The 17,015-nt window shown below is 41.0% G+C and overlaps 1 protein-coding gene across 1 annotated transcript in view; it reads right to left on the bottom strand.

Moving 5' to 3' along the window:
* Positions 1 to 4,373: 4,373 nt before the first annotated feature.
* The window catches only part of LOC103608819 (RB-associated KRAB zinc finger protein-like), a 30,265-nt gene continuing 17,623 nt past the window's right edge, over positions 4,374 to 17,015 (bottom strand). The window contains 2 exon segments of the mRNA XM_008593209.1: positions 4,374 to 4,557; positions 9,645 to 9,720. Coding sequence (XP_008591431.1) covers positions 4,374 to 4,557; positions 9,645 to 9,720 — 260 coding nt within the window.

Here is a 17,015-nt window from a genome sequence, read left to right as displayed (position 1 = left end):
TCTTGCAACCCAGCACATTTTGCCCAAGATTATATAGGTAAAAAAATACACATAATCTACATTTCTTCTGGTACACTGATCTCCCTTGTACCCAAGCCTCCATATAGCATGACAATAAACTAGTCTTTGTCACATGACCTGGTCTGGATAGTGGCACATTAGAAAATGTCATACAAACATAGGTTTGAAAGGTACTGGCTATTGGTGCTTGCCTCTTAAATACAGTCATTCTGTTAAGAAGCCTGGGGAGACACAAGGCCCAGCCTGGGGTCAGCACAAACCACAGGACATGTGAGCGAAGCCATCTTTAACCAAACAACCTCAGTCAAGATACCAGGTGACTAAATCCACATTTGTAATCAAGGGAGCACTAGAATGAGAACTGCCCAGCCAAATGTACCCCAAGATGTGGATCCATAGAACTTCCAAAAAATAAGATGGCTGGGTTTTTCAAGACATTGGAGTGTGATTTGTTTCTTACACAGCAAATGCTGAATAATACATCTAAGTCCCCAAACCACAAAACATACTTAACAAAATTATGTGGGTGAGAAAGTCTTAAATTACAAGTCAAATACCATCAGTACAACTTTACAACCACAGGTAGAAGTTTTGAAAATCACAACATTAACTACATGTACTTCAGTGCAGTTTCTAGCCCTAATAGAGGCTATATCAATCATAAAAAACAATTATTTGCACATCAGTAAACCAAGTTGTAAGTTTTGTTTTGTACTGTCTTTTATGTCACATAAAGTTGTTTACTTTAAAAACATACAATATAAAAATGGTGTTTCTTATAAGTAAGTAATGCATTGTATCAAAGTATTTTCAAAAGTTCAGGGAAAAATAGAATGGAAAGAGAACAGAAATCTTTCCATGAACTTTTTGAAGCATACTAGCATTTTAGTTACATTTAAGAAATTGGTTTTCAATAGAAAGGAAGTGCAATCTAATTTCCCCATTTTAAATGTAAAATTGCCTCCAATATATTCCTGCAAAAGTTATGATTTTAAAGGATAGGTTACTGACATTAAGTGAGAAATACTTATATTATTTACCTTTTGAGGTGACATAATCCAAAGAAAGCACTGAAGAGAAATAAAGTAAGCCCACTTACAATTTTCACACAAGAAATAAAACACCTAGGGAACAATTTAACTAAGGAGGTGAAAGACCTCTACAATAAGAACTACAAGGCACTTCTGAGAGAAATTTTAAAAGACAGAAAAAGGTGGAAAGATATTCCATGCTCCTGGATTGGAAGAATTAACATTGTGAAAATGCCTACAATACCCAAAACGATCTACAGATTCAATGCAATTCCTATTTAAATATCAATGACATTCTTCACAGAAATTTAAAAAATAATCTTACCTTCATATGGAACAACAAAAAAGACACTGAATAGCTAAAGCAATCCTGAGCAAGAAAAATAAAGGCAGAGGCATAAATTACACCACAAAGCTATTGTAACCCAAACAGCATGGTACTCATATAAAAATAGACATTCAGACCAGTGGAGTAGGACTGAGAATGCAGAAAGCACCCCTCAGGCTTATAGCCATCTGATATTGGACAAAGGCAACAAAAAATCTACATTGGAGAAAAGACTGCCTCTTCAACAAGTGGTGCTGGGAAAACTGGATATCCACATACAGAAGAATGAAACTAGATATGCATCTTTTGCCATACACTAAAATGAACTCAAAATGGATTAAAGACTTAAGTTTAAGTCCCCAAACTGTAAAATTACTAAGGGAAAATATAAGTGAAACACTCCAGCTACTAGGTCTGGCCACAGACTTTATGATCAGGAGCCTGAAAGCACAGCAGCAAAAACAAAACAAAACAAAACAAAAAACCCAAAACAAATGGGATTATATCAAACTGAAAAGCTTCTTCACAGGAAACAATCAACAGAGGAAAACAACAACCTACAGAGTAAGAGAAAATTTTTTCTAACTATGCACCTGACAAGGGATTAATATCCAGAATATACAAGGAACTCAAACAATTATATAGTAAAGAACCAAATAACCCAGTTAAAAAATGGGCAAAAGAGCTGAATAGACAATTGTCAAAGGAAGACATACATACAAATGGCCCACAGGTACATGAAAAAATGCTCAACATCACTAGTCATCAGGGAAATGTAAATTAAAACTACAATGAGATACCACCTCACCCCAGTTAGACTAGCTATAACCAAAAAGACAGTGAATAACAAATGCTGGCAAGGGTGTGGGGAGAAGTGAACACTCCTACACTGTTGGTGGGACTGTAAATTAGTACAACCACTATGGAAAACAGTATGGAGTTTTCTCAAACAACTACAGATAGATCTTCCATACGATCCAGCAATCCCACTTCTGGGTATATACCCAGAAGAATGGAAATCATCATGTTGAAGGGATACCTGCACTCCCATGTTCATCACAGCTCTGTTAACAATAGCCAAGATATGGAACCAACCTAAATGTCCACTGATGGATGATTGGCTAAGGAAACTGTGGTATATATACACCATGGAATACTACTTTGCCATAAAAAAGAATGAAATGAAACACTTGCATTCGCAACAACATGGATGAGCCTAGAGAAACTTATGTTGCATGAAATAAACAAAGCACAGAGGGATAAATACCACATGTGCTCACTCATATGTGGGAGCTAAGAGAGAAAGAAGGAAGGGAAGAAAGACCACATTAGTGCATTGGACTTGCAGAGGGAGTGAACGTTCTATGGGCTACAAAGTAGAGTGGAGGTGAAGGGGAGAGGGGGAGGGAGGTTGGGGATAATTGGGTGGGGGACATGGGGTACAAATGCAATTTGTGGTAATGGGCATATAGCCAGTATGAATCTAGCCCCCACATCATGGGCATGAGGGGTGACAATCCGCTTCTTACTTCATGAATATACAAAACCAATAAAAAAAATAAATTAAAAAAAGGATAGGGATGTTTAAGGCAATGTTAAAGCAACGTTTGCTCTCAGTTGACTTCAGCATTATAAAAATAATCTCAAAAGTGAACAAACACTTGTTTTGACTTAAATGTGTCAAAATGGAAAACGCTAGCCAAACAGGATGTCTAACATCAACAAATGATGTGACCCTGGGCAAGTCACATTTCCTCATATCCATTTATTTTTACTTCTCTTACAAGGCAGAAATATGGGGAAAACCACTCATGAATGACCAGAAAAGAACTATGAAGATAGAGAACCATCAGCACATCTCTAGATGCCAAATTTGGTCATAGGCTGGGTTTTGAGAGCTCAGACACTGGGAACAGTGAGGGAAGATTGATGGAATGGGAGCGTGTTCAGAGAGCACTGCAGACAGATCCTCTCAGCGGTGACAGGTTATTCCTGCACTCCACAGAACACCCTCAAACCCTCTTCAATAAGTAACACCTCCTGGGTCCTTGACTCTCATCTCAGTCTAATTCACCTCTCCCTTCTGAAAGTTAACCCAAACCTTCTGATACCATCCAGTCTCAGATACCCATTGAATGAGGTATTAGCTGCCAACCCTGGTGCGCTCTAAGCACTAGACACAATCATTGTTTAGACTGTGCAAAGCTGGGATCTTCAACTTTCTGGGACTCTCTTGCCTCTGCCCTGAAGCAGTACTGAGAGGGTTCCGGCCACAGTGATGCTCCCCCAGGTGGGCTTTCTATTCACAGGACACCGTCTTTCAAAGTTTGTCACACCTCCTTCACTCCAAAGAAAATGGGACCGACATCCAGTGCCCCAATCTCCTTCCTAGAAGTCACTGTCCTGGAAACAAGGTTGTGTATCATCTTCTGTAAACTCAAACCAGGAGCGCCAGGCCGGCCGCACAGGGCAGGAGGGACCAGAAACCTGACGTCAAGGAGAGACACCGAGACACCCACGACCACAGCAGCCACAGAGGAACAGTCTGCACACAGCTCACAGTCTCAGATTCACCTGTGGGATCTGGGGCATCACACTAATGTCCACACGCTCACGCTACAGATGGTGAAGTGAACGTCCCATGGTTCGGTACCAGGTTCCTGATGGCGGAGCTGGAACGGGACCTCCTCACACCTCCCAGGCTCGCTGTCTTCACACACCCCCACCCACGTTCCCGTCGCCACCTTGGACCTGAGCCCCCGTCCTGGGACATCTGGAACCAGCTTCTGCACACCTGGCAGCGCCGTCCTCTGACGGAACCGTCTGGAAAGCGCAGCCCGGGCGCCCCTTCCCCGGCCCGGCCCGGGTCCGCGCTCGCGCCGCACGTCAGGCCCCGCCCGCCCGAGGCCCGCGGCGCTTCTGCCCCCCAAGTGCGGGGACACCGTCCCGGCACCCCGAGGCCCGGGGGCTCCTCTTTCACCCTCCACCCACCTTCACGGACGCATAATCCGACCCCAGGATCTGAGGAGCAGTGCTGAAGCGTCCGCAGCATCCGGGAACTCCTGATAAAAGATGGCGGAGAAGCCGCACATGCGCAGAAGAAACCCAGAAAAGCTGGTGTGGTCACTGCAGAGCTGAATCGAGCAGTGCTGAAGCGTCCGCAGCATCCGGGAACTCCTGATAAAAGATGGCGGAGAAGCCGCACATGCGCAGAAGAAACCCAGAAAAGCTGGTGTGGTCACTGCAGAGCTGAATCCCACAAGTACATAAGGAACTTGGAGCAGCTGTTTAGTGCGCCTGGGCTGGTGACGTCACTGGAGGGCGAGACTACATTTCCCAGAAGTCTCTGCGGTCATTCTTTAGGGATTGAAAGAGAAAATTTTGTTTATTTTCTCAGCAGGGATTCTTGCTACCAGGAGAACAAGACCTGATGGATCAAGACAGGTTTCTTTCCACGTTATTACGAGGTGGAATTCTGTTTCTTTATTAAATCCTGGTTTGACAACCTGGGGCATTGTGAGAATAACGGGGAAATTTGAATGTGGGCCGATTACCGCATGATATTAATAAGTAATTTCACTTTTATTAGTTGTCATATAGGTATTGCTATTCTAGAACCCATGTTTATTTTTGCAGATGCATTTGAGAGGATGAAAAAATCATGCATCTATTTTCCTTTAAATGGTTAAACAAATGAGAAATTAATATGGTAGCTCTCTTCTAAGCCATTAAAAAAGTTTGTTCTGGGCCGGCCTGTGGCTCACTCGGGAGAGTGTGGTGCTGATAACACCAAGGCCACGGGTTGGGATCCCATATAGTGATGGCCAGTTGCTCACTTGGTGAGCGTGGTGCTGACAACACCAAGTCAAGGGTTAAGATCCCCTTACCGGTCATCTTTAAAAAAAAAAAAAAAAAGTTTGTTCTTATCTAATAAACTAACTTGTCAGTCTTCAATGCATTGTACTACACAGTTGGAAAAACTGTTTGTCCCTCTCTCCCAGATAAAGAACCAGTTATTATTACAAGTTTTGATATGACTCTACTAAATTCTAAATTTTAATCCTACAGCCATTGTAGGGCAATGAGCCATGTATTTGCCACCCGTAAGAGACTAATACTTACCGGATTCATAGTAACCCAACTAATGTGAGACCTTCATTTCTGTTTCATGTTGTGAACACCGCCTTTTCTCCTGGGTCTCCCTATATTCTTACTAGATACAACCTCCTTTGCAGCAAGGGCACCTGATACAGTGTGTTTCAGATTGAAACCACATGTACTTTTGGATTCATATTCTGAGTCTTGTCTGTACATGGCAGTTTTAATTCTATAAATCAGCAAGGCTGGTAATTAAGATTCAGATGGGAGTTCCAAAAGGAGGTCACCTCAATCACTCTGATCCTACAGAATCTGGTTCATGTCTCTCCTCTAGCTTCTGGCAGTGTACAGGCAACCTGTGACATCCCTTGGCTTGTAGAATCATCACCCTGATGTTTGCCTTCATCTTTCCATAATGTTCTCCCTGTGTGGTCTGTGCACAAATTCCCCCAATTTATAAGGACATCAGTCGTACTGGATTAACTAATTACAACTGCAATGGCAGTATTGCAAAATAACATCACATTCTATGGTAGTGTGGATTAGGACTTTAAACTATAAATTTAAGGGAACAGAGAACACAACTTAACTCATAATAGAGACTTATCACTAACTTCAACAGAAGCTATGAATGATAGCACCTCCTCACCAAATGGAGTATAACAAGTCTCCTGTTGGTATGAATAGAGACAGCCCATCACATTACTCTAGATTTCAGATTGGCTGCTTGTATGGGTTTGCTTGGGCTGCCATACAAAACAACACAAACTGGGCCACTTAAACACCAGAAATGCATTTTCTCCCAGTTCTGGAGGCTGGATGTTGAAGATCAAGGTGCTGCAGGATTGGTTTTCTATAAGGCTCTCTCTTTGGCTGGCAGATGTTTGCCTTCTCTCTTCCTCTTCATATGGTCAGTTCCTCTTCATATGTGCACAGTTACCCCTGGTGTGTCTACATATGTCCTAATGCTCTCTTGTTGTAAGGACAACAGTCACAACAGCCTCATTTTAACCTAACCCATCTCAAATGCAGCCACCCTTTGAAATTCCTGGGGTTAGGATTGCAACATAATTTGGGGGGGATACAAATTAGCCCATAGAGTAGTCAGGGTGGTGTCTGTGTCATTACTAATACTTAGATAGACTATAACTATTCCCCTCCACTCAGATATCTGCCAGGCACCTCAGGCTAGGCAGGTCATATCCTGAACTCAGACACAGTTTTCTTGTACCTCTCTCCTGGAGGTGGCACTGCTCTCTCAAGCAGAAGTCTTGTAAACCCAGATTGCCAAGCTTTCCTACCTCCCACCTAGTGTCTCTCTCTCTCTCTCTCTCTTTTTTTTTTTTTTTTTTTGCACAAACTGTCTGTGTTCTGAGAAGTTCATGATATCCTTGTCTAACAAGATCTTGGATGGGGTTGGAGGGTTCCCCTGGGCAGGACCGCCTCCTGGGATGATTGGTGGCCCTACCCTTCAGAATCTACTCTCTCTCGCTTCCCTGCAACCAAGTGCCCATGACTCAGAGCCAAACCCTCTACCCTGAAAAGGACCATCTTGGGTTACATACATAGGGGCTTCCCCCTAAACATCTCTCCTCACCTACTTATGCCACTCCCCACTGGTCACTTCAATCTCCAGGCCCTTCTTCATTTGGAAGGTTCTGGTGCCCCAGAAGGCTTGGTCCCTGGACATGCAGGACAATGGTGGCCATTTGGGCAGTGGAGTTTCCACCTACAATGTGGATGTGCTCAGGCTGGACTACACTGGACAGTGATTACATCAGGCATGGTGGGGTGCAGAAGTCCTCCATGACTCTCACCATGAGTTAAACACGCCGTTGGGTCCAAGAACAAAGCCTGTCTAATTGGCTCTTTCTAGAATGGGATTCTGTGCTGTGAGGGCACCTAGACCTCAGTGGACTAAAATGGCCCTTAAGGTCTTTATCTGAATCTGCTTTTGTCAGTATCCGCTTCTACAGCCAGCAGGACCAACATCTAATCACTCAGTGGAGACAGATGTCCAGATTGTATCTCCAACATCTCATTTAGCATCACTGCCCACCCCTGTATAGTCACCAGTTCCACCCTACAGCCATCTAGCAAGATTTGGTGGAACTCAGAATGCAAACTTCAAGGGACAACATCAAGGTCAAGGGCTCTAATCCCCATACCAACAAGCTGCAAAGAAATAAAATAAAAAACAAAAAACAAAAACCCCAAAAACAACTTCAAGGGGACTTACACTCTCTCCTCATTTGTTAGCATTTATTATGTCTTATGTGACAACTTTCTTGTTCATTTCACAGTAATGTCCATTATTTCTTTTACCATGCTGTGGGACTGATCAAAGGCAATATCTAAAAGCACATCAGTCAGACAAACCATTAAGAGGAGAAAGACAGGAAGTAAAGAACAGGGGAGAGAAACAGGGAAGGAGTCAAACCAGGATGGGTTCTTAGATATAAACAGATGACGACCACAGAGCACTTTCCTTCCAGGGAGGGAAAAGCAATAGAAATGTTATCAGTGATCTCGACACCGCTTCTCAGCTCTTCTGCTAATGAATAAGGAATAAAAATAAGAAAGAAAAAAAGACACAAAGTCTAATATTTGGAATTCTCTACTGAGTGTGAATTTATTTCCTCAACTTCTTGTGTGTGAATCACCCTCACATTAAATGTCTCTAAGGGACTTTATCTTTAAAACAAGTCTCTGTAGTTTTTACATGAAATACATAAAAGAACGCTGGAAAATTGAAATGAAAAAAGAAAAAAGAGAACGAGACAGCAAGCGAGTGAGAGAGAGAAGCAGGGAAAATATTCATCTAAATTCCAACCTCTAACAAAACCACTATCAGTTTATTCAAAACAGTATTTCTTGAACTACTCTTCTTTTTTTAGCTCTAAATGCCTACACTTGCTTTTATTTATCACAGTTTATATTCCTCCCCCTGCTTTCATACAAATCTTGAAACTGAGGTGTAAAACAGTGTTCATAATGCTGCAGTTAATATGTAAGACACAAAACAAGCCACCAGCCCAATCTTAACACAGAACGGAAATAGAGTGGGCTCTGTCTCTGCATGCAGGTCCAGAAAGCTTGGTTTAGTTACATATTGTCACTGTAGACACTCCAATTGCTGAAAAGCAGCTTGTGTGAAGCTGCCAGCAAAGCCAGCAAAGCCACCAGCATGTGGCTACAATGAAATAATATGACTCCCAACAATAGTTGATTTCTCTGTGGAAATAAATGTCTGTCCTGGGCAACATGAAATGGGTATGGAAGGATAAGAAAAAACACTAATCTGCAAATTTTGAGATCTGGTTCTGGCACTGTCTAGATTTATGATCTTTTCTAAGCCAACTTGTAGAACGTGGACTATGGGACCACGCACTTTTTCTAAGCAAAAACAACAGATGGCCTAAAAGGATAAAAGGTGGCACCCAAGGGAAGTTAAGGGGGAGGGCTAAGCATAGAGAGACAAGGCACGTGCACATTTGACCTTTTCAAGGATTGGCCTAGGCTTGGAAATCCCCACCTGCTAAGCATATAAATACGATCTTTTGTGTTACAATAAACGGAACTGCCTGACAGAACCCCCTTTGCGTGTGTATGTGTTTGTTCCGTATCTGGGAGACCAGCGGGGTGCTCACATATCTCTTGGAATCTCTTTTTGTCCTGCATCCTGGGGGGAAGAAAAGGGCCATCCCTTTGGCCCCAACCCTCTAGGGAAAGGAAAAACCTGTTGGGGTCCCATGCGGCCACTGGAGATGCCCAACAATGGACAATCTCTACAGAGAACAGCTCTTCCAACTTGGATAGAAAAGTTTGTTCCTTAGCTCTAAAATCCTACTCTTTTTTCTTTTCTGGTGGCTGGCCAGGACCCTGGTGTTATAAGGCTGTGCTCTAACCAACTGAGCTAACTGGCCAGCCCATAAAATATCCTATTATGCTAATGCTTTGATTTCACTCATCTCTTGTCACTGGGGCAAAAAAAGAATATTACCTTGGCAATAGTTAATGTTAAATTTAAACATCATCTCTGTTTAGCTTCACAGTGGTCGATTAGCTTGAAGTTAATTATCATCATGAAATAATGATGGGACTTCTACATTTGAGTTGGACATCAATGTCTCCCTCTTTCAATGTCTGTTAATATCTTCCTTTACCAGACTTCAAGCCAGTCAAATCCTATCTGAGGACTAAAGCTAAAGTTTTGAGGTGCTTTGTCAGCCTGGAAACTCCCTGTGAGGACAGACAGATGGCAGGGCTAGTTCATGCTGTGACTCAGCCACACCACCCATGGGAATGGAGTTGGTGTGACCACACACACTACTTGAAAAGCACCTTCATGTGATTCTGTTTTCATAATGGTTATACTTATTGAAAAGCCTTGACTTGCTGTTTTCTTCCTTTTTAAATTTATATATTAATAACACATACAGTTGTTACTGAAGGGAATGGTTGCTTATCTTATTGAACCTCCCCTACTGAAAAGGCCCTGGGCTGGACCCTCCCTATAGAAATCTTGGTAGACTCACACTGGCAGTTTTGGGACATCTGCTGAAAGTGTACTGTGGGTGTCCCTGTTAAGCTGTATGTGAATCTAATTTTTGCAAATTCAATTATATATGATAATGTATTAGCAGAGTTTGATATTTTTAAGGAGTTCTTCAGGGAAAATTCCAACAACAACCCTTTTGTTAGGTAAATAACTGGTTCCTAATTGTTTTGTTTTTGTAGTTTTAATATTTAAAGATATCAGATTTTCTCAAATCAGGGAATATCCATAAACATTGTAAAAACTGATTTCAGAATCACCAGCAAAGGAAAACAAAACAAACAGGAAAGCAGAAGCAGCATCCACAGCACAGGAAACCAGAGGCCATCAGCTTCCGCTCTCTTCCCAGGTAGGTTCCTCAGCAGGTACTGAGGAGGGGCCGCAGGGTGGCAGGTGTAAAGGCAGCATCTTCTGCACAATTTTGATGGGGTTAGAGCTTGGGCACAGTGTGGTAGCAAATAAGAATAACGTGGATAACTAGAAAATAAATGATTTCACAAAGTCCTTGAGCAGTCTAAAAATATTTAACCTTTAATGATGAACATTGAAGGAGAGAGTTTCTTAAAAGAATGTCTACATTTCATTAAATACACTTTGGATTTTCTTCTCCAGGTGTCTGTGAGCTTTGATCCAACTCATCTATCCTAGCCTGTTTTCAGTGCTCACTTTTCACCTGGATCTACATTAAAGCTATTGGGGCACCACCATGTGTTCTGGTTGTCCTGCCCTTTTTAAAAGGGCTTGTGCAGGCCATTTTCCTGTCCCTGCTTCCATGAGCACAACCTACACTATGTAGGTTAAAAGCAATCACAGCAAGTTTCAAGGTATTGTGCAATCAAAGGGAGGTTCATGATTGCATCTAGTCTGCACTTTCCGGATACTCTTGGTCTAATCATTCCTGAGTACAAAAACCTCTGGATACTGTGACTAGATACTTCTGCCATGATTTTTTCAAACTTTTTTTGACTCTGCTGACATTTGAGATGATTGCCTTGGTGAGGAGGCATAACAGAAATAAGATTTACAGCTTCAGTCTTTGGGCCAAGTTTTACCAGCCACCGTTTTGAGATACTAAGACTAAAGATTAAGAATTACAGCCTGCAAAATGCATGTACACACAAAAACCTGCACATGGGTGTTTATAGCAGCTTTATTCATATTTGCCCAAACTTGGAAACAGCCAAGATGGCCTTCAGTAGGTGCATGTATAAATAAACCATGGTGCATTCATATAATGGAATATAATTCAGTGCTAAAAAGAAATGACCTGTCAAGTCACAAAAGGACACAGAAGGCCTTAAATGCCTAGTACTAAGTGAAAGAAGCCAATCTGAAAAGGCTACATACTGTATGATTCCAACCATAGGAGATTTTGGAAAAGAAAAACTATGGAGGCAGTAAAAACACCAGGGGTTACCAGGGGCTGGGAGAAGAGAGGGATGAATAGGTGGAGCACAGAGGATATTTAGGGCAGTGAAACTATTCTGTAGTGACACTGTAATGGTAGATACACATCACTATACATTTGTCAAAACCGATAGAATATACAACACCAAGAGTGAACCCTAATATAAACTATGAACTTCGGGTGATGATGACGACGACAGGGTCACTGATAATAATAAGTGTAATTTTTGAATTAGGTTTTTTCTTACTTTTCTAACTCATTTAGGTGCAACGTTGGGTGGTTTATTTGGAAAATTTTTCTTATTTTAATGTACATACTTATTGCAATAAACTTCCCTCTTAGTATTGCTTTTGTTGTATCCTACAGATTTTCATATAATGTGCTACTGTATCAATTTGTTTCAAGGCATTTTTAGGTTCCCTACTTAGTTTCTTCTCTGTTCCTTTGGTCATTCTGGAGAATGTTGTTTTGTTTCTGTGTATCTGTACAGTTTTCCAAAGTTTAGTTTGTTATTAATTTCTAGTTTAATTCCATTTTGGTCTGAAAAGATATTTGATATGATTTCAATTTTTAAAAATTTGTTGAAGCTTGATTTATGGCCTAACATGTGGTCTATCCTTGAGAATGATCCATATGCTGATGAGAAAAATGTATAGTCTGCAGTTGTGGGATAAAATGTTCTGTAAATGTCAAATCCATTTAGTCTATCATACAGTTTAAATCCAATATTTCTTTATTGTCTAGATTATCTGTCCAGTGTTGTGAGAGGGGTGTTGAAGTTCCTAACTATTGTTGTATTGCAGTCTGTCTCTCCCTTTAGATCCAATAGTATTTGTTTTATTTATCTGAGTGTTCCAATGTTTTATGTATATATGCTTACAATTGCACTGTCCTCTTGCTGAATTGATACCTTCATCAATATGTAATGTCCTTCTTATCTCTTTATAATTGTGGACTTAAAGTTTATTTTATCCTATATAAGTATATCTACTCCTGCTCATTTTTGATTTCCATTTGTATGAGATATCTTTTTCCATTCCTTCACCATTAGTCTATACATATCTTTACCAGTGAAGTTAGTTTCTTGTAGGCTGAACAGTTGGGTCTTGTTTTTTAATCCAGCCAGCCAGCCTATATCTTTTACATGGTCAATTTAATCCATTTACATTCAAGGTTGTTGAGAAAAGGTATTTCCTTACTCCTGACATTTTATTAATTTTTTCACAGTTGTTTTACAAATCTTTATTTCATTTCTTTCTTTTTTTATTGTTTGTCCTGGCATGTAAGGTTCCTGCTGAGAAATCTGCTGCTACTCTTATGAAGATTCCCTTATACATTACTTGATGCTTTTCTCTTGCTATTTTTAGAATTCTCTCTTTGTTTTGGACTTTTGACAATTTGCCTGCAATGTGTACAGACAGAACCTTTTTGGGCTAAATCTGTTTAGGATCTTGGAGCCTCTTGGATCTGGAAGTCTACATGTCTCTCAACACTTCGGAATTTTCCAGCTATTATTTTGTTTAAAACATTTTCCGTGCCTTTTCTCTTCTCTTTCCCTTCTAGAATATCCATAATATGGATGTTTGTACACTTAAAGTTGTCCCATAGATCTCACAGGCTTTTCTTCCTCTTCTCCTTCACATTCTCCTCTGTCAAACTGGGCCAATTCAAAACCACACCTTCAAGTTTAGAAACTCTTTCTTCTGCCTTATGTAGCCTGTTGCTTAAGCTCTTGCTTGTAGTTATTGTTTCATTTAATAAATTCTTCATTTCCAAGATTTTTGCTTCATTCATTTTTATGGTATCTCTCTCTCTTAAATTTCTCCTTCAGATCTGTAATTGCTTGTCTCACTTTGTTGTGTTGTCTGTCTGTACTTTCTTGCATCTCATTGAGTTTTCATAAGATTATTATGTAGAGTTCCTTTACAACCATTACATAGATTTCCTTTTCTTTTGGGTCTGGTCCTGAAGATTTATTGTACTCCTTTGGGGGTGTCATGTTTCCTCGTTTTTTTTTTTTGTTTGTTTGTTTCTTATATCCCTATGTTGATATCTAAGCATCTCGTGGAACACTCACTTCTAACACTCTGAAGTAGCTTTCAATGGGAGAGATTCTTTCCTGTAGACGTATTTTATGGTGTCAGTTGGGTAGGGTGTTAGTTGGAAACCTGATTTATAGCCAGCTGGTCAGATTTTCCAGATGTCTGAATTTGTGACTGGCACCTGAAGTGGGGGGCAGTCTTGAGGACTGAGCCCTCACTCTGTGGGATCTCCTGCTATCCTCAAGTAGATAGTATCAGAATTGAACTAGAGGACACCCAATGGGTGTCTGCTGAAAAAGTGCTTGATTGCTTGCTCTTGGGGACCCCCCCCCGCTGGGGAAAACCAGAAGTTGGTCTGCTGTGCTCATTGTGCCAGGAGAGCAAATAAAAAACTGTGTGTGTTTTTCCCTCTCACTCAGCACCATAGAGGGCAGAGCAGGGCATCCTACCTCTGCCTCACTGTCTCTCTACAGGAATAGGCTAAAAGGTGGGGAGAAGGTAATCTGGAAATGCCCAGCAGTTTACACTGCTGCCATGAATACCAGCAATCCCTGCCATAGGAGAGTCCTCCGGTCCCCTCAGGCCTGATACCCTGTTTGGAAAGTAGCTGGGAGTTAATGCAACTTCATGGCCTCATAGTAGAAACCAAGAAAGAGCAATCCCATTTCCTGACTTCAGCAGCTATGTCATAACAACATCTTGAAACTAAACCTGCTGCTAGAGTGCATCCTGCCTTACGGGCTGGTGAAAAGTGACTCCCTCCATCCTGAGTCCCTACCTTCATTCTACCACATTCACATGGATGCCAGCAGAACCAGGACCTCAGCTGCCTGTAGCCTAGGCCTAACAGAAGGCTGAGACCACAATGCCTGAACCCATCTGGCACTCCTCACCAAAGGAGAACAGGCAGACTTCGGTAGGAGGAAAAGTGCAAATAAGCATATGTCCACCACATTTTTATGACCTGACCTGCACATCTGCAGGCCTACCAGGCCCACAGGTGCCCAAGCCAACAGACAGCCACCACTGTAGCAACTTTGCCTCCCACTGGCAACCCTCCACTGAGATGCCAGGCCCTGTTGCACCAATGTACACCTGGTCCCTGACCAACAGCAGAACAAGCACAGTAGGCCTCTACAGAGTTGCCATGACCTCAGCTGATTCAGTGTCCCTCCATAGATCTGCTTAATAAGTGTACACCTGCATCCTGATTTACAGCAGGTAGAGCAGTTTCTTTGCCTCTCCACAGTAGGGCCCTATTCAGGCCCTACTTTGTTCTTACAGGTTTAGTCCAGGCTTTGCAGCTGATCCAGTGGCCCTCCATAGAGCTGCCAGTCCCTGCTGCACTGATGCATGCCTGGTCCCTGATGGACCAAATTGAGCAGCAGCTTCACCTCCACCCAGCAGCCCTCTACAGAGATGCTGGGCCTTTGTGCACCTGTGCATGTCTGCTCTCTGTTGGACAGCAGATTGGGTGGCAGATATGCCTCCTCCAGCAGGTCTCCATAGAGCCACCTGGCCCTATTGTGCCCAAGCATGCCAGCTCCTGGCCAGGCAGTGACATCGACTCCATTGACAGTCCTGTGCAGAGCCACTTGACCCCTCCCCTACAGCAAGGCTCACTTGGTTCCAGCCCAAAAGTTTTTCAAGCAGTGTGCCATCCCCTGGGAGAGACAACCTGAGAGCTGTTTGTCCCTGCTTGGTCTTGTAGCTGGTCAGGCACTGACTCTACATCTCAGAGAGACCACCAAATAGGCAGTTGACCCTCTGCAACCTGCACACATCTGGCCAAACAACCAGCCTGGAGGTTCAAAGTCATACCAAAATATAAAGGATATAGCAAAAGAAGTTCTAAGGGAAATGATTATAGCAATAAATGCCTACATCAAAAAAGAAGAATGATTTCTAATCTAACATTGCTCCTAAAAGAACCATAAAAGCAACAAGAAACTAAACCCAAAATAGGCAGGAGGAAAGAAATAATAAAGTTCCAAGCAGAAAGGCATGAAATAGAAAAAAGGAATGAAAAGATCAAGAAAATAAAGAGTTGGATTGTTGAAAAGGTAAACAAAATTGACAAAGCTTTAGCCAGAATAACCAATAAAAAAATAGAGAAGACTCAAATAAATAAAACCAAAAATGAAAAGTGGATGTTACAATTGATGCCACAGAAATACAAAGAAGCATAAGGGACTATTAGAAACATCGATATTCCAACAAATTTGATAACATAGAAGAAATGGAAATTTCCTGGATAGGTATAATCTCCCAAGATTAACTTATGAACAGAAAGAAAACATGAACAGACCAATAATAAGTGAGGAAACTGAATCAGAAATACAAGTCTTCGTTAAGAAAAAGGTCAAGACCTGATGCCTTCAGTGCTGAATTCTGTCAAACATTTAAAGAACTGATAACAATACTGTTCCAATCATTACAGAAAATTGAAGAGGAGGGAATACTTCTCATCTCATTTTATGAGCCTAGTATTGCTCTGGCTCCAAAGCTGGACAAGTACACAACTACAACAAAAAGAAAGAAAAGAAAATTATAGGCCAATATCCCTGATGACATAGATGTGAAGATTCTCAACAAGATATTAACAAACTGAATCCAGGAGCACGTTATGAATATTGTTTGCTATGATCAAGTGGGATTTATCCCAGAGATGCAGGGTGGTTTAACATAATGCCAATCAATAAATGTGATACACCACATTAACAGAAAGAAAGACAAAAACCATATGATCATCTCAATTGATGCAGAAAAAGCATTCGAAAAAGTTCAACACTCCTTCATGAAAAAACTCTTAACTAGTTATAGAAGGTATGTGCCTCAATACAATAAAGGCCATATTTGAGAAACCCACTGCTAATATCGTACTGAGTGGGGAAAAGCTGAAAGCTTTTTCTTTTAGATCAGGAACAAGACAAGAACGGCCACCTGAACCACTTCTGTTCAACATAATAATGGAAGTCCTAGCCAGAGCAATTAGAAAAGAGACAGAAATGAAAGGAAACCAAATTGGAAAGGAGGACGTCAAACTGTTCCTATTTGCAGTCTTTAGTAAGCCCCAAACATTATAACAAAAAGCTGTTAGTTACAACTAATAAACAAATTCAGTAAATTTGCAGGATACAAAATCAACATACAAAAGTCAATAGCATTTCTATATACTAATAACGAACTTTCTGAAAAAAATCAAGAAAATAATTCCTTTTACAATAACTAAGAAAGAAAGAAAGAAAGAAAGAAAGAAAGAAAGAAAGAAAGAAAGAAAGAAAAGATAATTTATAAACTTAACCAAGGAGGTGAAAGAACTCTATCATGAAAACTAAAGAACTTTAAAGAAAGAGATCAAGGAGGACACAAAAGGAAAGATATAATGTGTTCATGGACTGGAAGAATTAATATTGTTAAAATGGCCATTCTACCCAAATCCATCTACAGATTGAATGCAATTCCTATCAAAATGTGTATGACATTCTTTTTTTTTTTTTTTTTTTTTTTTTTTTTTTTTTTTTTTCCA

This window comes from Galeopterus variegatus, unplaced genomic scaffold, assembly GCF_000696425.1.
Source record: "Galeopterus variegatus unplaced genomic scaffold, G_variegatus-3.0.2 Scaffold8883, whole genome shotgun sequence".
Classification (NCBI taxonomy): domain Eukaryota; kingdom Metazoa; phylum Chordata; class Mammalia; order Dermoptera; family Cynocephalidae; genus Galeopterus; species Galeopterus variegatus.
The sequence above is the reverse complement of the archived record's forward strand: the minus strand, read 5'-3'. Positions and strand labels throughout refer to the sequence as shown.